The sequence below is a fragment of the Micromys minutus genome (genome assembly GCF_963924665.1).
Source record: "Micromys minutus genome assembly, chromosome: 1".
Lineage (NCBI taxonomy): Eukaryota > Metazoa > Chordata > Mammalia > Rodentia > Muridae > Micromys > Micromys minutus.
The window spans coordinates 99,274,770-99,300,623 of NC_137969.1; the positions used below are offsets into that span (position 1 = coordinate 99,274,770).

General features: G+C 50.6%; 3 protein-coding genes across 3 annotated transcripts; 2 read left to right on the forward strand and 1 right to left on the reverse strand.

The window, feature by feature from the left end:
* Nucleotides 1-218: 218 nt before the first annotated feature.
* Nucleotides 219-8,114, forward strand: F12 (coagulation factor XII; the record flags this gene model as incomplete). Its single annotated transcript, XM_080921291.1, has 14 exons — nucleotides 219-275; nucleotides 610-667; nucleotides 3,672-3,771; nucleotides 3,957-4,027; nucleotides 4,329-4,439; nucleotides 4,520-4,651; nucleotides 4,757-4,861; nucleotides 4,982-5,147; nucleotides 5,242-5,450; nucleotides 5,560-5,779; nucleotides 5,937-6,073; nucleotides 6,163-6,306; nucleotides 7,715-7,863; nucleotides 7,947-8,114. 14 exons carry the CDS (start codon nucleotides 219-221, stop codon nucleotides 8,112-8,114), a joined length of 1,827 nt encoding a protein of 608 aa, XP_080777417.1.
* A 2,051-nt stretch (nucleotides 8,115-10,165) lies between these two features.
* On the forward strand, nucleotides 10,166-10,579 carry PFN3 (profilin 3; the record flags this gene model as incomplete). Its single annotated transcript, XM_080918313.1, has 1 exon — nucleotides 10,166-10,579. One exon carries the CDS (start codon nucleotides 10,166-10,168, stop codon nucleotides 10,577-10,579), a length of 414 nt encoding a protein of 137 aa, XP_080774439.1.
* A 1,245-nt stretch (nucleotides 10,580-11,824) lies between these two features.
* Nucleotides 11,825-25,313, reverse strand: SLC34A1 (solute carrier family 34 member 1; the record flags this gene model as incomplete). Its single annotated transcript, XM_080919455.1, has 12 exons — nucleotides 11,825-12,328; nucleotides 13,075-13,199; nucleotides 13,301-13,417; nucleotides 16,444-16,611; nucleotides 16,854-16,917; nucleotides 22,542-22,637; nucleotides 22,732-22,927; nucleotides 23,049-23,160; nucleotides 24,496-24,639; nucleotides 24,714-24,842; nucleotides 24,930-25,079; nucleotides 25,196-25,313. The coding sequence occupies 12 exons, from the start codon at nucleotides 25,311-25,313 to the stop codon at nucleotides 11,825-11,827; spliced, it is 1,923 nt and encodes a 640-aa protein (XP_080775581.1).
* Nucleotides 25,314-25,854: the final 541 nt, after the last annotated feature.

Genomic DNA, 25,854 nt, shown 5'->3' on the forward strand with positions numbered 1-25,854 from the left:
CTTCAGAGAGGGGAGGGCAGGAACCCAGCTCTTCCCTGGTCCCACCAGAGACTCCCTGCTCACAGGGTTCTATGGAGCTGTTCTGCGTTTTCCATGAAGCCCGTGCTCCTCAGGCCAGGAGGGACTTGACCAATCTCCACCTCTGAAGCTTCTGAGACCTTTGCCCACATCTATTGATCCTTATTCCTGGGCGGTCAGCAGGACTGTCGACAGACGCCATGACAGCTCTGTTGTTCCTGGGGTCTCTGTTGATGAGTCTAGATTTGATACTTTCGGTGAGGACTGTGGACACCAGGATTAGACCAGAGTGACAGTGTGGGCTCCTTGTTCCAGCTTCGGCCTTTGCCTCTTGCTTGCTAGCTCAGGTGACTGAGAGACTTGTGTAGGGGAAGGCACAGCCAGCCCAGAAGGCCCCAACAAAGGAGGTAGCAACCTGTGCTGGAACATGAGGACATGAGGACCCAGACCGAATTTGTCGGGGGATAGTGAGAAGAGAGAGGAAGGCCACGTCTTGTGAGGAAATCCTGTACTTCAGGAGATCGAGGCCTAATACAGGATCAAGGAAAGTCTGACACTGTGGGCAATGTTCCTGCCTTCTCTCTCCTGCAGGCGCCACCGTGGAAAGGCACCAAGGAGTTCAAGGACAAAGCTGATGATCCCACTGTGGGTAAGTGACTTAACTCTTCTTCCTAAAGCCCACATGCATGGTCTTCATGCAGCTCCAGGCCTCTGAAGCAGAGGAGGGATCCTGAGCAAAGCTGTTCCATTGACATTCAGACCTGGGTACCTACAGATCCAGATGATAGCAGATCCAGATGTGTGCCTGGAGGGCAGGGCTTGGGCTGTCCTGGATGACTGCAGGTATTCAGCAGTGTGGGAATATACTACTGATGATGTCATCACACCTGCACACTAACAAGTCTGGAGGATGTCAGACATAACTAGTAGAGTTCAGACCCTCAGTGGGTGATGAGAGCCAGACAGAGCTTCAGACTCACCCAAGATCACAGAAACCTGAAATGTCTCCAAACCCTAGCTTTCTCACTTGTGAGTTTACCCTCTGCTTCAGTTTTCCCCCTCACTGTAAAACTAGACAGGTTGTTGGGGAGAAATGAGCTCCTTATCCTTGGAAAGAGCTTCATCCAGATGCTGCCCCCCCCCCCCAATGCCTTAAAACTTTAGCTCTTGGGTTGGGGCTGTAGCTCACCGACAGAGAACTTGCCCAACATGCACACACACCTGGGTTTGATCTGTAGCACAGTGAGGGGTGGGTCCTTTTTCTTTTTTTAATTTCAAAGAAAAATAATTGGGGGCTGGAGAGATGACTCAGGGTTAAAACCACTCACTGGCTGCTCTTCCAGAGGTCTTGAGTTCAATTCTCAGCAACCACATGGTGGCTCACAAGCATCTGTAATGGGATCTAATGTCTTCTTCTGGTGTGTCTGAAGACCGCAACAGTGTACTCACATATATAAAATAAAGAGTTAAAAGAAAGAAATGAAGGAAGGGAGGAAGGAAGAAAAAAGAAAAGAAGAAAGAGAGAGAGAGAAAGAAAGAAAGAAAGAAAGAAAGAAAGAAAGAAAGAAAGAAAGAAAGAAAAAGAAAGAAAGATTCTTAACTCAGTAAATTCAACTTAGGTGAAGGCTCCTACCCCCATCCTGCCCTAGGGCTTGTGAGCACAGAATCCTACCTGTTGAGCCTTGTTTGTGGGGTTAAGCTGATACTTGTAGGGTGATGTCTCACACAGAAGCCCAACTCAGTGTGAACCTCCAGGTTTCTGTCTTAACTTCACTCTAAGCCAAACAGCTGCCGTCCCTTTCAACCTGACCCCACAATGGTCCCCTGTCCTAAAGTTCTAGGACCCTTCTCTCTCCCTCCCTCCCTCCCTCTCTCTCCTTCCCCCCCTCCCACTCTCCCTCTCCCTCTCCCTCCCCATCCCCCTCCCTCCCTCCCCCACCCACCCTGTTGCTATGATGCCACTTAAAAAATAGCAAGACATGTTTGTTGAGCACATACTAGACCCTTAATGTCCCAAGCATTGCTACTAAGCCTCACAACGTTCCCCTCAAGCAGACTGCAATTTCTCTTTCATTTTCTTTTTGAGATTATAATATAATCACATCATTCCTCCTCTCTCCAAACCCTCTCATATCCCCGATACAATTATTTCTTATGATTAATTATATTCTTCAGAGCTACCATGAACATTAAGTTCATAAATTCTATTAGATTCTGTGAGCTTTTACATATGGATTCTGTTTAAAGATGTTACTCAGTTTGCATGTTGCTGATCCCTTAACACTGACCTAATGGCCAATACTGCTACCTGCCTGCCTGAACAAGGTGTCCCTGACACATTTTCTTCATAAGGCATACACAGTGTCTTGTGCTCTTGCAAGTAGGAGCCCCAGGTAACACTTGAACATGCACATAGAACCACTCTTTCTCCCTGAAGCACTGGAGATTGAACCTAGGGCCTTGTGTATGTTAGGCAAATGCTTGGCCACTGAGCTAAAACCCTGCCCTTCTTTATTTATTTGCTTTATGTATATGAGTACACTGTAGCTGTCTTCAGACACACCAGAAGAGGGCATCAGATCCCATTACAGATGGCTGTGAGCCACCATGTGGTTGCTGGGAATTGAACTCAGGACCTCTGGAAGAGCAGTCAATGCTCTTAACAGCTGAGCCATCTCTCCAGCCCCCTCTGGCCCTCTTTAAAAAGAAGTGTTTATGTGTATGTATGTATGTATGTATGTATGTTTATGTGTGTGTGTTTGTGTGTGTATGCATGTGTTTGAGCTTTTTTCACTGATCCATACAATTCCATAGAGACCACAAAGGCTCTGCAAGTATTGGCAGTTTGTTTGGCTTTCTTTTGCCTTGTGGTGTTTTTTTTTTTTAGCAAACACCACACTACTGACCTATATATCCTCAACCTGAACAGTGAGTATTGGGTGGGGGGGGGGTTTACAAATGTTTACAAAGTGGGCAGACTTGCAAATGTAAAGTCAGTGAATGATGAGGATGGCAGTTGCATTACTGTTGCCAGTTTACTAAACCAAAAATGGTTAAGTGGCCTAAATATTTATTAATGTATGTACGTATGCATGTGTGTACATGTATGTATGCATGTGTGTGCATGTGTGCATGTATGTGTGTGCAAAAAATGTATACATGTGTGTACATATATGTACGCATGCATGTGTGCGTGCATGCATGTATGCATGTGTGTACATGCATATGTGCATGTATGTATGTATGTGTGCATGTGTGTATGTGTGTATGCATGTGAGCATGCATGTATGTGTATATATTTATTTATTGGGTTTTTTGGGAGGGACAGGCTTTCTCTGTAAAATAGCCCTGGCTGACCTGGATCTCATTCTGTAGACCAGGCTGGACTTGAACTCACAGAGATCTACCTGCCTCTGCCTCCCAAGAGCTAGGATTAAAGGTGTGTGACCTAAATATTTAATTTGTGACAAGCACCTTGGTTCCAGATGTGCTCAGGGTCAGAGAGCTCAGTGTTGGAGCCAGATTTCTATCCCAGCTGTCTGACTCTAGAAGCCAACTATCTAAGCAGGATGCAGTCTTGAACACATAGCTGTGAGACAGAGCTTGGGCAGCTGGGCCTCAGGGCAGGGCTCAGAAGCCTGATGTTCCTACAGTTCTCACTGTGGACGGGAAGCTCTGCCACTTTCCCTTTCAGTACCACCGTCGTCTGTATCACAAATGCATCCACAAAGGACGACCAGGCTCCCGGCCCTGGTAAGAGTTTCTAATAGGGGCTGGGGGAGGGGCCGGTACGAAACGGATTTTGCTTAGCTATCTGTGAATCGTGTTCGGGCAAAACGTGTGAGTGTGTGTGTGTGTGTGTGTGTGTGTGTGTGTGTTAAGCAGGGCTAGCCTAGCCAGCCTCGGGCAGTGCAGGGAAACCTCATTTATTTCTCCAGGTGTGCTACTACCCCCAACTTTGATGAGGACCAGCAATGGGGATATTGCTTGGAGCCCAAGAAAGTGAAAGGTATGGCAGGCCCTGGATGGCTCAGGGCTTTGTGAGCCCTGCTCCTCACTCATTCCCACAAACCTCGGTATCATCAGATGCCACACACTTGGGATTCTGGGCCCAGCTCCTCCCCTTCTCCTACAGCATCCTTTCAAAAATAAGAGGAAGAACTCTGGGGAAAGAGGCCACCATTGTCCATATGAGCTTAAGGTCTAGAAGCTTGAGGTTCCATGGTTCTATGACAAGCAGGTTCAGGCAGGGCATTGATTACTACATGTGTCATTCAGACTTGGGGTGCTTTCTTGTACTTACCTCTCAGACCACTGCAGCAAACACAGCCCTTGCCACAAAGGAGGGACATGTATCAACACCCCCAACGGCCCACACTGTCTCTGCCCTGAACACCTCACTGGGAAACATTGCCAGAGAGGTAAGAGAAACTGCCTCCCAGCGAGGTCCCTGGAGCCCTGGAACTTTGGCATGGTCCCACTGGCTTCCTTTTGTCCCCAGAGAAATGCTTTGAGCCTCAGCTTCTCAAGTTCTTCCACGAGAACGAGATATGGTTTAGAACTGGGCCAGGAGGTGTGGCCAGGTGCCAGTGCAAAGGTCCTGAGGCTCACTGCAAGCCACTGGCCAGTCGGGGTAAGTGGGCGTGTAAGGGACTGTGGGGAGGAAGGAAGAAAGTCGGGAGCCCCTGGTAGAAAGTATGATAGACCCAGAAAGGGCTCAGTTTGCACGTTCCTCCAGCCTGCAGCATCAATCAGTGCTTTAATGGGGGCAGCTGCCTCCTGGTGGAGGACCACCAACTGTGCCATTGTCCTGCAGGCTACACCGGACGTTTTTGCGATTTAGGTGAGTAGGACCCCGATGTGGGGAAGACTTTCAGAGATGAATAGAGAGAATAGGAAAGTGAACCAGAGGATACCAACAGACCCATCCCCTGACTGTAGGGAGCCCTCCCTCTCTCTCTAGACCTAAGGGCGACCTGCTACGAAGGCAGGGGGCTCAGCTACAGGGGCCAGGCTGGAACTACTCTGTCGGGTGCACCATGTCAGCGGTGGGCCTCGGAGGCCACCTACTGGAACATGACTGAGAAGCAAGCGCTAAGCTGGGGCCTGGGCCACCACGCATTCTGCCGGTTCGTGGGAAGGGACGGGGCAGGGCAACTTGCTTCTCCTTAGGGCCCTCAGGGGTTCCCCATGCTCAAACAGTGCTCTCTCTTGAGATTGCAGGAACCCAGACAATGACACACGTCCATGGTGCTACATCTGGAGTGGCGACAGGCTGAGCTGGGACTATTGCGACCTGGAGCAGTGTCAGATGCCAATGTTCACACCTCCATTTCTCCCTGAGAGTCAGGACGGGCCTGTGCCCTTGCCTCCTAAACTGCAGATGCCTCAGTTCCCGTCTCAGGAACCGTCTCTGTCCCATGCACTAGATGGTTAGACAGAGGAGGGGGTCTCGGCGCAGAGGACATGGGCCTTTCTTATTCCAGGCAGCTGGTGGCAGGTATCCACGGCTTCAGCCAGTCTCTCCTTCCACAGCCTCAGCCACAGAACAGCAGACTTCTCTGTCTGGGACTAGCACGGTGGGCTGCGGACAGAGGTTCCGCAAACGACTGTCCTCGCTCAGACGCGTAGTGGGTGGACTAGTGGCTCTGCCTGGGTCGCACCCCTACATCGCTGCGCTGTACTGGGGCGCCAACTTCTGCGCAGGCAGTCTCATCGCCCCCTGCTGGGTGCTGACCGCGGCTCACTGCCTGCAGAACCGGCAAGCGCCACCCTCGGGGTCCCCCTAGTACCTCCACCCTACTCTCCCCCGCCCGCTATTAAGCTCCATCGAGGGGGTTGGGAACAGGGGCGCCCCCAGAACATTTGTAGCCGGTCTGAGCACGCTGTCTACCCCTCCCCCCCCAACCCAACCGCAGGCCAGCGCCCAAGGAGCTGAGAGTGGTACTGGGTCAAGATCGCCACAATCAGAGCTGCGAGCAGTGCCAGACTCTGGCTGTGCGCTCCTACCGCCTTCACGAGGGCTACTCCTCCGTCACCTACCAGCACGACTTGGGTGGGGTGGCCCTGCAGGGATAGGGAGAAAGGATGGGGAGGGCTGGGACCCTAAGTCGCCATCTAACCCTTCCCTTTGGGGGGGGGTAGCACTACTGCGCCTGCAGGAGAGAGAAAACAACAGCTGCGCGATCCTGTCGCCTCACGTCCAGCCAGTGTGTCTGCCCAGAGGCGGGGCCCCACCCTCTGAGACAGTGCTTTGCGAGGTGGCCGGCTGGGGTCACCAGTTCGAGGGTAGGGCACAACTGTTGGGGGCTGATTGGAGACTTGGTTATCTGAGGGCGCATTTTTTAGTAGGTTCTAATGAGCCTCGGGGACACGTTTACCTGACATGACAGTTGTAAAAACCGTGCAGGGCCTTTGTTTCCATAGCATGACTTTCCCAGAATCTAGAATTCTCTGTCCCTTGAGGCTTGTTCTAGTTTGCCTTCTATTGTGGCAATAAACACTATGACCAGCTTAGACAGGAAAGGCTTTATTAGGCTTCTAAGATTGCAAGGTTGATGTCCACCATCAGGGAAGCCACAGCAGGAACTGAAGCAGAAACTGGGGTGGGAAACGGAAAGGGACACTCCTTGCTGCCTTTGTCTTCTTGGCGTGTTCGGCTTTCTGTTTAAAAATTCACTTATTTTTTATTTTATGTGCATGTGTGGCTGCCTGCATGTATATGTGTGCCACCTGTACACCTGGCATAGGGGAAGCCAGATCTCTAGTACAGGTTAAAACCGGCCATGTGGGTTCTGGAAACCGAACCAAGGTCCTTTGCAAGAACAGCAGCAAGTGCTCTTAACCTCTGAACTATCCCCAACAATTCCACTTGCTTGCTTTCTTTTCTCCTCCTCCTCCTCCTCCTCTTATTCTCTTTCTTCTTCTTTTCCTTCTCTTCCTCCCCCTCCTCCCCTCCTCTCTCTCCTCTCATCTTCCTCCTTCTGTTTTGTTTTTGATTTTCAAGACAGGGTTTCTCTGTGTAGTCCTGGCTGTCCAGGAGCTGTCCAGCTCTGTAGACCAGGCTGCCCTCAAACTTACAGAGAGAGTTCCTCCTGCCTTTGCCTCCCAAGTGCTGGGATTAAAGGCTTGTACCTTTCTGGCTCGGTATTCTTTCTTATACAACCCAGGCCCACCCCTTGAGGGTGGCTCTACTCACAGTGGGCTGAGCCCTCTCGCATCAACCTTTAATCAAGGAAATGCCTCCCAGACATTGCCCTAGGCCAATCTTATGGGGGCGTCTCCTCAGAGGAGGTTCCTCCCTCCCAGATGACTCTGGATCCTGTCAAATTGACAGACAGTAAACCCAACACAGGATTACAGAGACTTGAACTTTTCTTGTGCTTCTTTGGGACTCCAAATTATAAAGGCTTTTAACCAGGACTTTGTCCCCACGCTGGAGCAATGGAGACAATAGGGAGAACTATTCTGGGAGCCAGGTTCTGAGACACTGTGTGGGTGAGGATAAGAGGCACTTCCTGTGTTTTAATCCCAGCTCTTCTCTGGGCTTCAGGGTCCTTGCCATGAAGTACTTATTGGCAGGTCCCTATCACTCGGGCTTGCTGTAAGGGAGCAAAGTTGGGGAAGGTGGGGAATTGTCTGCTAGCCTGGCCCATGAAGTGAGCTCAGGTCCCTCCCCCCCACCTCTGCTTTGCAGGGGCTGAAGAATATGCCACCTTCCTACAGGAGGCACAGGTACCTTTCATCTCCCTGGATCGATGCTCCAACTCTAATGTGCATGGAGACGCCATTCTCCCTGGGATGCTTTGTGCTGGCTTCTTGGAGGGAGGCACCGACGCCTGCCAGGTCAGCTCTGGGTCCTGGTTGGTACCTAGCCCCTGCCTGTCATCCATAGGGCAAGAGCCATGTGCAGCCTGTTCCTCTCCTAGGGTGACTCCGGGGGTCCTCTGGTGTGCGAGGAAGGAACCACGGAGCGTCACCTTACCCTGAGAGGAGTCATCAGCTGGGGCTCCGGCTGTGGTGACCGGAACAAGCCTGGGGTCTACACTGACGTGGCCAACTACCTGTCTTGGATCCAGGAGCATACTGCTTCATAACTAACTAACCAGGGCTGGTCCTTCCTCCTGTGTGCTCCTGGCGTTGGATGGTGGATGATGGGCCGCAGGGAAGTTAGTGCCTGGGTGCTGATGCACAGAAACCCAATAAAGTGCTTTGAAAATATTCCTAGGAATTCTGTCTTGAGACCCAAGTGGGAGCACAGCTTCGTCAACTCACTAGTTGCCTGAACGGGGTATTGGGTCAGATCTCAGCACAAGAGGCTTAGACTCTTGTCCAAGCCACCATGTTTCCTCAGCCTTACTTTGCACCAACCCCTGTGCAAGGAGACCCTGCAGATTGCTCACCAGAACTCCTCTGTTCTATGTTTACAGGGTAAAAGGTTCTCAGCCTGGACCACATACTTCCAGGTCACCTCCGGTGAGCTTTTGGCAATAGTGTTCAAGTCTGCCTGGGATCAATTAACTGAACTCTCTAGGGAGAAGGCAGTCATGGTATAGTTTAAAACTCTACAGGTGGTTCCTTATGCAATGGAGGTTGAGAAACATAGTTAGGAATGTTCCCAATGGGAATCGTGGTGTCGATAGTGGTAGCTGAGCAGGCATGAGGCCCTGGGTTAGATTCCACTACCACCATTAAAAGAAGGGGGAGGGGCTGTGTTGTGTTTTGTTTTATCTTGAACTTTGACCCTGGTATGGTGATGCCAGTTGGTGTCAAGGAGAATCTGAGGGTATATAGATCCCATGGCTCTAAGTACAAGCTGGGATAGGAGCCAGCAATCCATAAGCCTTCCAGGACATGGTGACGTTCTAAAGCCAGGTGAATGGTTCTTTTACAGGAGAGGAGTCCGGGTGTCCAGACTAGTACATTTTGTGCTCTTAAAAACGTCCTTGGGGGGAGGTGCTGGACCGATGGCTCAGTGGTTAAGAGCACTAACTGCTCTTCCAGAGGTCCCGAGTTCAAATCCCAGCAACCACATGGTGGCTCACAACCATCTGTAATGGGATCTGATGCTCTTTCTCTTCTGGTGTGTCTGAAGACAGATACAGGGCACTCGTATATAATAAATATATAAATCTTTTTTAAAAAGTCCTTCTGTTTATTGCCTTATTGAGATATGTCTTCCCAGTGCTAAGATTATAGGCCTCCACCATCATCCAGTTTATGTGGTGCTGGGGGAATCAGTCCCAAAACTTTGTGCATAGTATACCCAGACCCTCTGTACGGCTACACCCACCCTTTCACAGCATCTTACTGAGAAGCTTTGGTCTGGCCTGTGACTTGCTATGTAGCCTCGAACTTATACAAATCCACTTGCTTCTGCCTCCTGAGTGCTGGGCTTAAGTATATGCCACCATGTCTGGCTTTTATAAATTAAGAAAAAAAATTGTGGTTTGTGGGCGAGTATGTTAACAGACTGTGCGAAGGTTAGAGGACAACTCTGTAAAGTCATTTCTCTCCTCCTGCCTTTATGGGGGCTCCAGGGATGAAACTCAGACCACCCAGCTTATAGGACAAGGCACCCTTACCTTTTGAGCCATTATTTTAATAATGAAAAAAAAACGGTGTGTTGCTGTGGACATGAGTGCAGGTCCCCAAAGAGGCCAGGAGGGGCATCAGTGTGCTGCTTTACCTGGGTGCTGGGAATTGAACTCTGGGCCTCTGCCTCCGGACCTTTTTTTTTTTTTTCTTAATTTTAATTATGTGTGTGTTTGTGTGTGAGCTTGGCTAAGGAGTTGTCAGATCTCTTGAGTGGGAGTTACAGGCTTTGTAAGCCAAAAGAGGTGAAGTTGGGAACGGAACTCAGGTTTTGCGTAATGCTTTCTTAACGCCGAGCCATCTCTCTCCAGCCTCTCAGCCATCTTCTTCCATTTCCTCCTACATGCTACTTTTAGAACAGCCCCCCCCCCCCGCAGCCCCCACCAACTCCACCACCCTCACATCTCCTCCAAGTTAGATGTTCTGTGACGTTTGCCTCACGTCACAGCCCCGCCCTGAGAACTTCGGGCGTGCCGCCAGTGTTCTTAGCTCTGAAAGCAGCCGGCCAACCCTTGTAACGCAAGCGTGAGTTGCTGGGACTGACTGAGCGGAGATGGGTGACTGGAAGGGCTACATCAGTGCGGTGCTGCGGGACCAGCGTATCGATGACGTGGCTATCGTGGGCCACTCAGACAATCGCTGTGTGTGGGCATCACGGCCTGGGGGTCTGCTGGCGGCCATCTCCCCGCAGGAGGTCGGTGTGCTCACCGGGCCTGACCGGCACACCTTTCTGCAGACCGGTCTGAGCGTGGCAGGCCGCCGCTGCTGCGTTATCCGTGACTACCTGCTGTCCGAGGGTGACGGCGTACTGGATGCGCGCACCAAGGGGCTGGACGGGCGTGCGATCTGTGTGGGTCACACGCCGCGGGCGCTCCTGGTGCTCATGGGCAGGCGAGGCGTGCATGGAGGCATCCTCAATAAGACAGTGCACGATCTGATTGGCGGGCTGCGTGAGCAGTGCTCTTAGCAGGACAGCTAGACCGCCCGTTGTTGATAGGAAGACCAGAATAAACTGTGAACTGGGCACTCCGACCTTATACTCTTAGTGTTTTGGTGAGGAGTTGCAAACAAGGGAACTAGCTCATTTGCAGAACAAAGTGATCCTGGTGGTGGTCTTACAGGCCTGCACCCTTTTCCCTCCTCCTGTGGGAGATGCCTTGTAGAGAGGCCTTTGATCCCCCTGCCCTGGCATTTTCCCAGGGCTCTAGGGATGCCACACCTCAGAAGGAATACTGGGGTGGCAAGTTCTCAAACTCCTCAGACTTCTGCACTCTTTCTCACAGGATTTTCCACACAAGTAGGCTTAATAGTGAACAGAGTCTCTCTCCCAGCACCTCCCTTCCCAACATACGCCAGTCAAGATCTCTGGGATTCAGACAAAAGGGGAATGGCTCTCTATGTTTGGAGGCTGGTTTCCACAATACCTCGAGTCCTCAGTAGCTCAAGTCTCTTGTATAAAACGACAGTGTTTGCAAAGAACCAACCTACATCCCCCATATGCTATCCCCGGGTGACTTAGATGCCCAGTGTTGTAAAGACCATGTAAATAATCACTGTGCTGTAGGGATAAGGAATATGGTTTCTTTAAAAGCCCATATATGATCAGGACAGATGCAACTTTTTTTTATATGAGTACACTGTAGCTGTCTTCAGACACACCAGAAGAGGGCATCAGATCCCATGACAGATGGTTGTGAGCCACCATGTGGTTGCTGGGAACTGAACTCAGGACCTCTGGAAGAGCAGTCAGTGCTCTTAACCACTGAGCCATCTCTCCAGAGCCCAAATGCAACTTTTAAGCCTTTTTCTATGCAATTAGCAGAATTGGCAGCAGTAAGTAAGGCCCATATATACAGAAGGCCAGTTCTTCTTCTGTCCCTCCTGTCGGTACATGGGTCGTGAGAAAGTGAGAAGGTGTAGCTCTCTTTTCCCAGAAAAGTTTGGGGGACTCCCTAGGCATCTGCATCCCTCTGCACCCACACAGTGTACTCACATATAACTGTACTGATGGTCACACAGGCTCAGCACCTAACATGTATTTGTGCATACTACCACTTAATTACAAAAGCCCACATCACTGTGGCCCTGAATATGGACAGGTACCCAAGGGTGGTACAAAATCATGTACCTCAAGTGACAGGCATCTACACACATGCACACACACATGCTCTGACTCTACTGTGGGCTCTGTAAGAATACCATCCCCTGCAGCCTAGAGACGGGTGGCATTGTGGTGAGCAGGCAGTGCCAGGCGGGGAGAGGGTGTGGCGGGGGGAAGCTCCTCCAGGAAGACTCTAGGGGGAAGTTGGGGTGAGCGGGGCTCAGGCCTGGCATAGCACAAGGTGGCTCTTGTGATAAGACCATCCAGGGGCTGCAAAGAATGCATCCATCGAGGTAGGAAGTCCCATGTCTGCAGCCACCTGGGGAGGTGCCCGGGACTTCGACTCTGCAGGACATTAACAAGCACCACAAAAGCGAGCAGGGCCCCAAAGGGTGTGCCCACTCCGACCATAGCCTGCCAGCCTGCCATGGAAATGCCAAACACCAGTGAAGGCAAGAGCAGGAAGCACACGAGGAGGTAGAGGACGGCAAACCAGCGGTACTTGGCGGTGCGTTTGCCCAGGGCCTTGGCCATGCGGATGGGCAGGCGTGTGCAGGGCAGCGGGTACCACAGTAGGATGCCCGAGATGTTGAAGAAAAAGTGGCAGAGGGCAATCTGCAGGAGAGAAGCCAGAAGTGATCAGGCACTGCCATATGAGCCCAGCAGGGCTAGTTATTAGAGGCCACACATGATCTGGGTAACAGGAGGAAACCTCTTCAGGGTGATGTGGCTCCAGATGACTTCAGACTGGTTATTAAAATATGTTGCTGAACTCCTTGGTAAATGACAGCTGCCCCAAACCTTCTACCTGTGTCCTTTTCACTCCCCTCACCAACTCCTCAGCTACAAGCCAGCAGCTAAAATGTCTTTCTGACACAGGATCTTACTATGTAGACCAGGTTGACCTTGTAGGCTGACCTTGGACTTTTGGCCATTTTCTTACCAAGACCTGTGCTACAATGGCTGCCTTTAGCAGTCACTAAAGATTTTTTTTTTTTTGACTTGCCCATGCTGGTCTATTAATTGGTCAGCCCTTGTTAGCTGTTTTGCTCCTAAACCAATCCTCTCCCCTACTTTGCCATCTGCTTAGCATACCTAGTGTTCGATGCAACCCTGATCCCCTAAATCTAGGCCTCCGACAGCACACTGCCAGGGTGTGACCCTGACTTGTGGCTGTTGACTGATACAGTGTAGCAATGATTCACTATTATACAATAAGTTCTACTTTGTTCATCCTATTTCCAGAGGAGTGGGTAACCTTAGCAGGCAGTTGATGTTGCCTTGTTATTATACATTGTTACATCCTCATCCTCTCCATCCCAGTCCTCTACTACCACAGACCACCTGTTCTCCCCATGTACCTGAAAGGAGCTGGATAGCTTCTCCTTGGGGCTGGCCAATGCCGCCAAGATGGCTGTCGTAGTAGTGCCAATGTTGGAGCCCAGGGTGAGAGGGTAAGCTCGCTCAATACTGATCACACCTAGGCCTGGTGGGCAGGAGAGAATGTTGTTATTCTTCTTGGTCTACTTTCTTGAGCACCCACACAAACCACCCCACTGCTGCCCATGGCTGGTTATGGGCACTCACCAATGAGCGGGGTGATGGCTGAGGTGAACACAGAACTGCTCTGGACCACAAAGGTCATGCTGGCACCCACGACCATGGCAAAGTAGCCCGTGACCCAGGTGAAGGGGGCTGGGAAGTCTGAAAGGAAGCCAAATTCCCAGTAAGCCAGGTCAAGGAAAGCCCTTGGGAGAGCAGGCACTTGCTCTAGGGAGGAGGTACCAAGGTAGTAGGTTCCCTGTGAGAATCTAGCTGGTCCTCTGCTCGCCTATAGCAGCTTTCATTTGCCCTGCTTGCTCTTGTGATCAAAGTGCTTTCTTGCTGGAGCCGTCACACTCTCCTGGGCCTCTGTCCCAGCTGTGTTTTCTCTTCAGCATCCGAATCCATTAGGGATTCAGGGAAGGATGCCCATGGACATCTGCAACACAGTGAAGTATATCTAGGGCACAGCAGTGCACACGCATGCTACAGCGTGCTTTAGGTCACACCTGGATAGTGTATCGTATCTAATTCAGTAAAGAGTTGTGATTGGTGAGATGCCTGAGTGGGGCAACGGTGCTGCTAAGCTTGATGACCTGAGACATCTTGGGATCTACACGGTGGAAGGAGAGGACCAGCCCGTGCAAGTTGTCATCTGACCTTCACATGTGCCATAGTGTGCACATGCACACACACCCAAACACACAGAATAAATGTGTGTGTGTGTGTGTGTGTGTGTGTGTGTGTATGGGTGATGGTGCACATCTTTAATTCCAGCACTCAAAAGGCAGAGGCAGGTGGAGTCCTATGAGTTTGAAGCCATCTTGGTCTACCTACTGAGTTTCATTCCAGCCATGGCTGATTGAGAGATCCTGTCTCAAAACAAACAAAAACTAACAACAACAAAAAAAGCAAGCAAACAAAAACATTGCAAGGGTATAAATACTTGTTATTCTGTAATGCTTTAAAAAAAAAATTACAGGGCAGGAGAGATGGCTCAGCCGGTTAAGAGCACTGACTGCTCTTCCAGAGGTCCTGAGTTCAATTCCCAGCAACCACACAGTAGCTCACAACCATATGTAATGAGATCTGATGTCCTTTTCTGGTGTGTCTGAAGACAGCTACAGTGTACTCATATACATAAATAAATAAATCTTTAAGAAAAGAAAAGAAAAAATTACAAAATTTTGATTCCAGACAGATGCAATTAATTTTTAGAACTTTTTTGATTCGTGGCTGACTGAATCTGAAGACAAGGGTCCCACAGAGACAGAATGTCAGCCGTGTTCACCCTGGGGCTCATCTTTGTGCTTGAAAGCCCATCCTGACCTTCCTCCGGGTCATCCCTTACTCCCACACTCATCACCTGTGATCTCCCAGTGTCATTGCAGTAACTCAAAAGCCCAAAATGTAGTTTAAGATGAAATTTAGTTAATGTCATCCTCCTGCCTCAAATCCTGCAAATATACCCTCACCCTCAGTAAAGCATGAACTTGGAGTAAAGTCTAGAGCCCCCTAAATCTGTCTACCTATGTTGTTCTAGCCTTAGTCTGTCCCTGCCAGCCACTCTGTCCCAAACCTGCTTCGATTGCCACTGTCTCCTCTCTATAGTCCAGGTTAGCCTCAAATTCTCCTCAACAACCCTCCTGCCTCAGCCTTCCAAGTGCAGAGATCACAGCAGTGAGTGAGTCATCACCTCTGGCATTCATCCATGTGTATTTTATTTCTCTGTGTGTGAAAACCAGAGGGCTATCTTATATGTCCTTATCTCTCTATATCTTCCGTATTTTTAGGGCGCAGGGAATACAGGGTTTTCTGTGTGTAGCCTTGGTTTTCTTGGAACTCAGTAGACCAGGCTTGCCTCACATTTATGAAGATCTACCTGCCTCTGCCTCCTGAGTGCTGGGATCAAAGACATGTGCCACCACCACTTGCCTATCTAAATTTTTGAGACAAGGTCTGTCACCAAACCTAGATCTCACAAAGTGGCTCAACTGGCTGGCCAGCCAGACCGGTGATCCTCCTGTCTCTGCCTTATAGCAGGAGTACAGGCGTGCACCCCAGCCCTGGCTTTTTATGTGGGTTATGGAAATCCAATGTAGGCTCTAAGGCTTGCATAGCAAGCTCAGAATCATGGACCTGCTCTAAGTTTATTCTAGCAGAGTTTATTGGTGCATGGTTTTAATTCCAGCACTCTGGAGGCAGGGTTTCTGAGTTCAAGGTTAGTCTGCTCTCACATCGAGTTCCAGGCTAGCTAAGAGTATATAGTCACACCCCCCCACCCTCCGGCCGTTCATTCTGTCCCCTTGCCAGTCACCCACACTTCGCCTTCACTGCCTGTCCCTCTCCACCCCTTCCTCCCTCATCTCCAGGGAGCAGAGTGAGGGGCTCCCTCAGGTTGATGACTGGAATGACAAGCCCACCCAGGTGGCATGAGGAAACAGTAGACTTTTAGGGATAATAACTCTGTGTTACTGTCACCACTGAGATGCAGCCCAGCATGGCCTGGTTACCTGGTTCTATGAGGAAAATATCAATTCCAAGATCCTGTGATCAAGAATCCAACTCTATTTGACTCACTCCTGTGTCCTGTGACACACAGTAGGGGCTTAATGTCCATTTGTCCACTAACCAGAAGTTTCTAGTTAGACATGGATATGCATAGCTGTAATTCCAACACAGCTGGGAAGTCAAAGCAAGAACAACAAAAGTTCTTAGCCGGTCTATGTTGTAGAGCAAGGTCCAGGGCATTATTGGCTACATAAAGCCATGTCTGGAAAAAAATCCAGAATAAGTAAAAACAAAACAGGGAAGATGGGCATGATGGTGCACACCGTTAGTCCCAGAACTCGGGAGGCAGAGGCAGGCAGATCTCTCTGAGATTCAAGGCTGGGCTGGTCTACAAATCGAGTTCCAGGATAGCTGGGCTACACAGAGAAACCAAGTCTCCAACACCCAAACCAAAGCAAAACAAAACAATGCCTTTTAAGAATGCCCATCTGATAGAGAATGCAAAAGTCAGAGACAGCCCCTGTTCTCTGGCTGTCCACACCTGAAAAGCCTCCAGGATGACCTGGTCCCACCTCTTCTTGATCTCCTGGGAAACTCACAGATGATATCGGTGGCTTTTACAACACCTGGAGCTCATCTGGGGTCCCGCCTAGACCTGCAGCCTTCTTCCAGCTCACCTGTGTTGATGACTTTCTGGATGACATTGGCCACTTGGCCCTTGAGTAGAGAGTTGAGCATCTTGACAAGGAGGATAAGACAAGTGCACAGAACCACCAGGGAGCCCGCCAGCAGAATGAGCCCCACGGCCAGGTCAGGCAGCCCCGTATCCACGAAGATATGGTTGCCTACAAAATACGGCTGCGGTATCAGGAGTGTTCACCCCTACACCCTGCTTCTCACCTTTGCCAACCTACTGGCTGTGAGCCTAAGACCCTCCCACATCAAACTCCTTCAGCCTCTGCACCAGGGACTGCTATAAGCCCAGAGGCAGCTGCCTTTCCTGGAACTGGAAGAACAGCGACCAGCTAGGGTACAGCTGTGCAGGGCTCCTATCCCATGGGACATCTTCCATATTAGAGGTACTTACATTTCTCTCTGGTGGTGTTTGCAAGGCTGCCGATGGCCTCTACCCTGTTCATAGAAGTGGAAACCTAAATTCAGAGGAAGGTGACTTAGAGAATCTAGAAAAATCACAACCTGGGGGCGGAGCTAAGAGGGAGGTTCCGGAGAAATGGAAGGATCAGAAGGCTTTACTGGCTCTGTGTTCTTGGACCTGTTGATTGCCCACTCTGAGCCTGCCTCTTCTGTAGAAGAGAAATACTTACCACTCAGGAATATGACCTTGTTCGTATTCTACCTTGTCACTGCCCTGAGCTGGCTACCCCTGGGGGCCAGTGGGGAGCCCCGCTCACCATATAGTAGCTTCTTGTCTTGGTTTCCCTTGGTCTCGCAGTGGCATCCACAACCCTTTTCCTGAAAGCCCCCATCCCCATCTGTTCTTACCAGTTCTTTTCTTGCTCTTCCTCAGTTTCTGCCCCCATGATACCCCCTGAGGTTCGCTTAGCCCAAACTCCATTCCTCTTGGGCTCAATTCTTTGCCCCTGATGGGATCCAAGTAGAAGAGAGAAGGGTGGGGGCAGAGGGTCTAGCCCCACCCCTTTCTTCTTTCTGGACCTGCTGTGAGTGAAGTGAAGGGAAGTCCCTAGATAGAAGGGACAAAAGGTCAGGCAATTGACCTGAATTATGGCCCAAGCTGCCTGTGAAGATGGTGGGTGTGTAGAGACTGAAGCTATTTAGCTCCAGGTCACTGTCCTGTGTGGCCCAGCTGCCTGGTTCTATAAGAGAAAGCACAATTCTGGAGTTTTATGTTCAATTCCTATGCATGTTGTAGCTGCTCAGATGCCTTGTCCTGTGGTCTGATCTTAGATGCTCACAAATCAATATTAAGCAAACATCCCATTACTGAGCTACATGCCAAGATCTCGGTTCTCCTCCTCCTCCTCCTCCTCCTCCTCCTCCTCCTCCTCCTCCTCCTCCTTCTTCAACAGGGTCTCGATAAATTATCCAGGTAGGCCCTGGATTTGCCATCCTCCTGCCTCAGCCCCCAAGTATTTAGGAGTCACAGCCTATGTTACTAGCCCTATGAAGACACATTTTAAAGTTCCAGGAAGCAGAGTTCCCAGGCCAGCAGAAGTGTCCCTTCGGTCTGTAAGTACTAATCTGTAGCTTCACTGGATTAAGGAGTTGTTGAAAATGAAACCAAAATCCCGAACTTTTCCCACTGGTGCCCAGGAGCCATGGAGCTGTGACAGGAAGAAGCAGAACAGGTAAGACTGTGGAGAAGCTATGGATGGGGCTCAGGAGAGACCTGGCACCGTGATGTGAATCGTTTCTTTAGGTTCTGTTCTGAGTCACATGTCATTTAAAGACTGTAAGATCGGGTTGGGGCTTGGGCCAGTGGTCCAGCCCTGGTCTATCTGGACAAGGTCTTGGTTTCATTCCCAACATCAAGTAAAGTAAGACAAACAGAAAACCCCAGTGTAATGTTGACAGAGTCAACATCTGGCAACTGGTTCTAACATGGCAGTTTGTGTTTGTGCATTTCTCTCCCCAAGCAAGACAATGTGCTCAGCTGTGATTCCCAGCTCACTAAACCTAAGCCTTGGGGCACCGCCAAGCCCAGGGGCCTGAACTCTAGGCAAGAAACTAGGATAAATATCATCGGCTAGGACAGAAATCCAGATGGGCGCTTGGAACGCTGAGGCAGGAGGATTGCCATGAGTTTAAAGCCAGCCTAGGCTAGAGTGAAATCTTGTCTCAAGAAGAAAATAAAACAGCAATGCTAATGAGGTAATGAGGTGAGGAACGCTGCTGACTGGCTCAGGAGAGACTGGGGTTTAGTCAGGGAGAGAGCCAGGTGTTTGCTGAGCTCAAATCTGAGTCTTAACCAACTTCCTCAGGCCTGCCTATCTGAGCCTGTTTAAATCTGGACAATAGGGGTTCAGACATTAAGAGCACAGGGCATTCTTCCAGAAGACCCAGGTTCAATTCCCAGCATTCACATGGCAGCCCACTGCTGTCTGTAACTCCAGCTCCAGGGGATCTGCTGCATAGACAATGCAGGTAGAACACCAGTGCACATAAGACAAATAAATCTCTGGGGGAAAGCTGGGGTAATAACAATATAAAGGTTGGAGGCTGGAGAGATGGCTCAGCGGTTGAGAGCATTGACTGCTCTTCCAGAGGTCCTGAGTTCAATTCCCAGCAGCCACATGGTGGTTCACAACCATCTGTAATGGGATCCGATTCCCTCTTCTGGTGTGTCTGAAGTCAGCTACAGTGTACTTATATATAATAAATAAATTAACCTTTAAAAATATATGTATAAAGGTCACAGAGGGAAAGGTACACATACTTTGGGGTCTGGCTTACCACAGGCTTCAAGTAAACTGAGCCTCCAGATAAAGCCCAGACCATTTTACCTTTGACCTCCTGGGTCCTGACACTCTGGTCCTGCAGAAACACCCGTGGATCCTGGCCCTTTCAGGAAGGGACTTGGTAGATCTTCCTGACGGTTCCCAGCTCAAAGCTCTAGGAAGCAGATGACTTCCTGAGATGCATATGTGCATCACTGGCTTTCTCTGAGCTACATCCTGGGGAGGGGCTTTTGTGGGCCTTATAGAGGCTAGAGGCAGGTGAGAAGCTTAGGGTTGACTGAGTCAGGAGCAGGACTAGGCTGAGGACTGAGCTATCTGGAGTGTTGTTTATTTGTATTTTTGGTCCTCAGGATTGACCCTTGACTCCAGACCTCACACATCAATAACTCCGTTCTTCACCCTCCTATGGGATTCTGGAAACTTGACTTTCCTTCCTGGGGTCGTATGGCCTTAACTGAACCCAGAAAGGGAGTCAAAAACCCTAAAAGGCAAGAGGGGAATGGAGAGACAGCAGGTGTGACAAGGGCGGGGATGCACTGTAACGCCAGGCTAGAATTGAAGGGAGAGAGAACCCTTTAAAGAGATCTTACAGGGCAGAGACGGGAAGCCCAGATCTGGTCCCGTTCCCAAGAGGTGTCCGTCCTGTCAGGGGTAGGGAAGGGGAATAGAAAGGGAGTGGGGTGGAAATGGGAAGCAGAGCTTAGGACTGTTCCATAGCCCTGCGCTCACACCGCAGCTGAGCCATTCTCGGCTGTGTGACATGGAGTCAGCCATGCACTTAACCTCTCTGGCTTCCGTTGTCTCCATGACAGAGTCCCTGATGCTGTTTCCCCCACAGACTACTTGGAAGCATCTTGGAAGAGAGAGTTGGTATTTAAGAACCTACAGGGACACCCTAGATTGAGACACTTCTGGGAACTTAAGGCGGTGATTAAGTTCACCAAGGACTCGCCTACTTCAAGAGTCCTTCCTCAGGAGAGAACCGCAGAGGATGTGGGCTTGCACAACAGCTTCCCCTCTGAGGGTATGAGAGCTGCGGGGCCCTTTGTTCTTCTGGAAGCCGTGGAACACTCTGGGCCAGCACCGCCATCTGGTGGCTGAAAGGAGAACTCAGAGCACCTCCAGTCTACCAGCCCCGGAGGGGTGGAGTGGTCTGGGGCTCCTCAGGCAGAAAGAGAAGTGGGCACAGATGCAGGTACCTTCGAGCAGCATCTGGGAGAAGCAGTCGCACGAAGAGTGAGTTTTCCATCAGGAGGGAAACCTTCCCTCCACTCTAGGAAGCAATAGATACAGGAAACCACTGTGTCCCCTCTGAGAGGCTGTTTCCTATCTGCAGAGTGGAGATGTAACAACAGCTGTCCCTACTTGCCAGTCCTCCAAAGATGCTGCTTAAATCAGGCAGGTACAGTTGTCAGTTCACACTGAGACTCACAGAAGGGACTCCAAGGACAATGCCAGGTCACCGATCATCCACAAGTCTCAAACACTCTGCCCCTGGAGACCAGTTGGGTTAATGTTGGTCCAGTGTGGTGAAGGCTGGAGGCCATGAAGAGTTGAAAAGAAAAAACGGGGTGTGGGGGGGGTAGTAAAAAAGGAGCCACCAAGGCATATCTCAGGACCATGTGATGCAGCTGGGTGAGTCACATCCCTGCAGGGGATAGATCCAGAGGAGGCAGAGAGCAGGGTCCTCAGATCCAACCCTTCACTGCAAGCCAAGAAAATGCAACCCGCTGTTACAGAAAAGAGGTTTCCTGCTAGTGTGGGGACCTGAACCAGTGCTCTGGCAAGTGACAGGGGTGTGGGGGAGGGGAAGGAAAGAGGCTGACAGCAGTCCCAGCCAAGTCCCAACTGTGTAAAATGGCACACTTGGCTGGGTTTGTTTCAGGGCTACAGTGGGTGAGGAGGTTCAAGGCACAGGTAGAGACTTGCCCAAGACAGACGTCAGGCTGGAAATCTCTCTATTTTTTAAGATCAGTATGTGATGTGCTTTCTCTTCCTCTAACCAGACTGTGCTTTCCGAGCTGCCATGACTCACGGAGTTTGCCTGGGAGTGCCAGAGAGCTCATGAGAAGGTGGCTGACGCGTTAGGAAGATCACAAAGCCGGCATCAAAGCTGTCCACGTGGGTTCTTTGTTGTCAAGCCGCCTTGAACTCCCAGATGGTGGTATTGATGCTGGTGAGCCTCTTGGGGCACAGAGAACACCACAGGGCGAGCTGATGAAGTGTTTTCTTTGAGTGCTGGTAGAAAGGACTGGGGACATCCACAGGCAGGAGGAGGGAAGGTGGAGGATGGGCCTGTGGCTCCGCTGTGAGCTTTGGGTTTCCCTGCAGCTTTTCTACACGGAGCTATTTCGCGGATGTAATAATTAAGGAGTAGCAAATTTGGAAGAGTGCGGTTTGGTGAAGCATTTTCCCTTTTATGGCTGAGTAAGAAAGTGTGCTAATTGCCTACTTCCTTGTGCCTAATCGCTTTGCTATTATTCCTGGTACCATAGGCAGGGCGGCTGATCCATGAATGCCCAACCAATCGGAACAGTTCCTCGTTCTGAGCAGTTAGAAGAAGCAGAAACAATGAGCCGGTGGCTCCCAGTCAAAGTGCCCCTTGCCAGCACCAGTGACTGCTGTGTCTCAGGGTGACCCCCTAAGAGCCAGAGAAGGAGCATCACACTCAGTGTGGCAGCCATTGTCTTGCTCCTTAGCTGGAATCCTAGGGTCTAGGCTTCTCAATATCCTTCTAGCACTTTCTTCCCCCTCCTTTCCACCTTGCTTACACCTCAAGTTTCAAGCATGGCAGAGTCCAGTGACTAGCTCTAAATGTCCCTGCAGCAGGACAGTCCTGGCAAGTTAGCCTCCTTGGGCCTGTGTCTCTGTCTGTGAAACCAAAGGGTTGAGCTTGATCCATGGTTTCCAAGTAGTTTCATTCTTGAGCAGGAAGCAGTTGGGGGGCAAGTTGGAGACCAGGCAACTGGGCACATTCCCAGAGTTATTTTTTTTTTTTTTTTTAATCCAATTGTTCTAGGAAGGGTGTGTGTGCCTCCTAAGCATTGGATTTTCTTCTGTCCTTTATCTAGTTTACATCTCGAATAGGTTCCTAGGTGGTACTGATGCTGTTTGAAAGCCACTGGGCCAGATCCATTCCTCGAGATGCTAACGTACAGATGATGCTTGCCTACAGCAGTGTGAGCAACTAGGAGGGATTACCAATGTTTGTCACAGCTACACTGATACATGACATCTGCCTGCACCTGCTCTTTCCTAGTCAAGTGATTTCCCAGGTTGCTGGAACAAACAGGCAAATGTCTAAAGAGCATAGCATCTTACCTGGCTCTGGAACTCACCTCTGCTTCCTCTGGGTGACACCAAATCCGAATGAGACTGTGATTCCTCAGGGACTCATCCCCCACAGCAATGCTGGTGATTACGGACTTGTCCAGCTTCGAGCAAGATGACGAGAGACAGAGAGACAGGTGAAGGTAGGGCCACTTGCTATCCAACATCTGTCCGTCCCATGGCACGTCCCGTCCTCACCTGGATGATGAGCCTCGTGAAGGGTTCTGTGATAACCTTGAGAAGGTCAGGGGCATCACGGCCACCACGGATGTTGAAGGAGGCAACCACGAGCCCGGTAACGTGGTGCAGGTAGCCGGTTGCAACCTCCAGGGGCAGCAGGACCAGAACAGACAGCCAGTTAAAGCAGTCATGCACTGTCGCCCCTGCAAAAGCCCTGAGCAGGGATGTCACATTGCAGGACAGCTAGACCCAAAGTGTGCCCAAGCTGAGGGGTCCCGGCACTCTGGTCTGCCTTCTCCCCAAGTATGAGCACCCACCCTCCTTCCCCAGCTCACCGCCTGAAGTCAGTCCTGTCCCCTGCCTGCATCAGGGCCACAATGGTGTTGGTGACAGAGGTTCCGATGTTGGAACCCATGATGATCGGAATAGCAGAGCTCACTTCCAACACTGGTAAAAGAGGAACCTTTCAAACGCCTGGGTTGTAGCTATAGGCTCTGTCTTACAATAACTTCTACAAGGTTCATGGCTTATGTTCCAGTCTCAGACGGCCTTTCCTAGGCTGAGCCTCACAGATCCAAGCTGGGCATTTACTGGTGTGTGAGCATATCCATATGTGTCACTATCTGTCACCTCTGTACAGGGCTTGTCCCGGTGCTGCTCAAGATGGACGTGGGCATGTGACTGTGTTACGGGAACTCTCACCTTCTGCCGGTCCCATGTTGTGTGTGTGTGTGCAGGTGTACCTTACACAAGTGTGATCATTGGCTTTAGGTGGCAACGTGGCTAGCCTGTAGCAGCACCCAGTTGATGTGTGTGTGTGTGTGTGTGTGTGTGTCCAAAGTTGGAAGCCAGAAAAATTCAAGAGTTCAGCTCTAGTACTCTCTAATTTATTACCAAGTAACAGCATCTCTTGCATAACCTAGAGCTAGTTGGCAGCCATGACACCCCAGCAAGTCCACCGCTGCCCCCAGCACCAGTGTGTATGTGAGCCACGCCCAGCCTCTTCTGTGAGTACTGAAAGTTCACCCTGGGCCTTCACATCATGTAGCAATCACTCTGACCCACTACTCCCTAGCCCCAGGTAAAGGAGATTATTCATGATGATCTTGGAGGGCCTCAGCCAATGGGACAAGAGAGTCTCAAGTGTGAAACTGAAGCTTCCTGGAGGGAGAATTTTCACCTGTAACTCACAGGATCGGCTTCTGCCTACACACCCTGCCCTTCCAAATTGCTCATACTGTAAAATGTCAGACTTGAGCACCCAGCCACACAATCTCGAAAGCCAATTCTTTTTTAAAAAATTATCTATTTTTATTTCGCATGCATTGGTGTTTTGCCTGCGCGTATGTTTGAGTGAAGGTGCTGGATCCTCTGAAAATGAAGTTACAGGAGTTATGAGCTGCTATGCTAGTGCTGGGAATCAGTCCTCTGGAGGAGCAGCCTGTGTCCTTGCCCAGTGATAGCATCTCTGCAGCCCTGTAAGTCAGTTCTTTGCAATACACAATACACCGCATGCATGCAGTGGTTTTTACTGACTGGTTTTCCCTGGCATTCCTGAGCAACTGTGTGGCTGAACGGAGGTCCAGCCTTCTGAGCTGTGCTCTTCTTTTGCCATGCTCTCGAGGTCCTGGAACTCCTTCCTGACTCAACTCTTGGCTTTAGAGGACCATGTAAGAGATGCTGGAGCCCCACCCTTCTCTCAGCCTCCTTCCCCATGCCTGCCATAATCCTGAAGGACCAGACCCCTGGGGTTCTATCCCTGGCCAGGCTGAGCCAACTCACAGCCAGAGGAGACCATGCTGACAATGATGGAGGTTGAGGTGCTGGAGCTCTGCACCAGAACTGTCACCAGGATTCCCACCACCAGCCCTGCCACTGGGTTGGACAGGATGGCATTGTCCTTGAGGATGTCCCCAGCCACTTTCCCTGCAGAACACAAGCCAGCCATCAACTGAGGTCCTTCTGAACCCTTCCCCTGACCTGCTCCACCTGGGCCCTACCTCCTGCCAGTTGGAAGGCAGAGCTGAGCACATCCAGGGAGCAGACGAAGAGGTAAAGGAAACCTAGCATCAGCGGCACCTTCAGGAGCTTCATGCCAACCTGGGAAAGCTTCTGGGACAGCCTGGGCTCTGGAGATGGGGCAGACATGAATACAGTGGAGAGAACACTAGAGCAAATGACTACCCGTTCCCCCACTTCCCCCCAACTTGGCCCACCTGGCTTCTGCTCCTCTTCCTGGGCCAACTTGGCAGGTAGTGGGTCATGACATTCCAGGACCTCCCCATAGGGACAGCTGTGCTCTGTGAGGGTTACCGGGCTCAGACTGGAGATGGCATACGTGGATGTCCCAGGAATTCTGTGAAGGACTGAAGAGGGAGGCTGATTAGGAGTTTTCAGAGGCCTCAGTGGTCCAGGAGAAACAGGTAGAGGTAAGTAGGCAACTGTGGGGAAGCAGGTTTCAGGATATGAGAGTAATACTTACCTTGTGGGCTGGGGACATAAGCAAAGGCTGCCCCATGCACCATGTGTCTCCCACGGACTGGAAGTGGGGAGACAGCCGGTCCCCCCAATCTCTCACTGTAGGACATCATGTTGGGCATCAACGATGAGTCCTATGTATCAAAAGGTTGGGACAAATATGACGGTTGCTGTGCCTGGGACACTCTTACCCACATAGATGGCATCCAACTTAGGGTCTGTGATCCCATTCATCCTGAGACACATCTAGAGATGGACACCCAGGTGCTTGTCACAGACCAAAGCAGCCATTTATCCATCCAGTAAGATTTTGTAGACGTTTTGTCTTGCTGGAAATGGAACCTAGGGCCTCAGCATAGGAAGCAAACACTCCAATATTGAAGCACATCTCCAATCCCAACAAGTGTTTCTTGAATGTGTAGTGCTTGCTAAGCTCTTAGTTAGATGCTGGTGTACAGTAGCAATTAAAAACACATACAGCGCTGCTCTCAGAGTCTAGTGGGGGAGACAGATGGAAATTATGTAAGGTCTCAGTGAATAGAAATGGTGGCCAGGTATTGTGACGGATACAGGTGCCGCTATACCTAAAGTATCCCACTGCAGGGCAGGGGCTCTCGAGAGAAGAAAGAACAGAGGGAGCAAAGCTGGCTGGGCTGGGCTGGG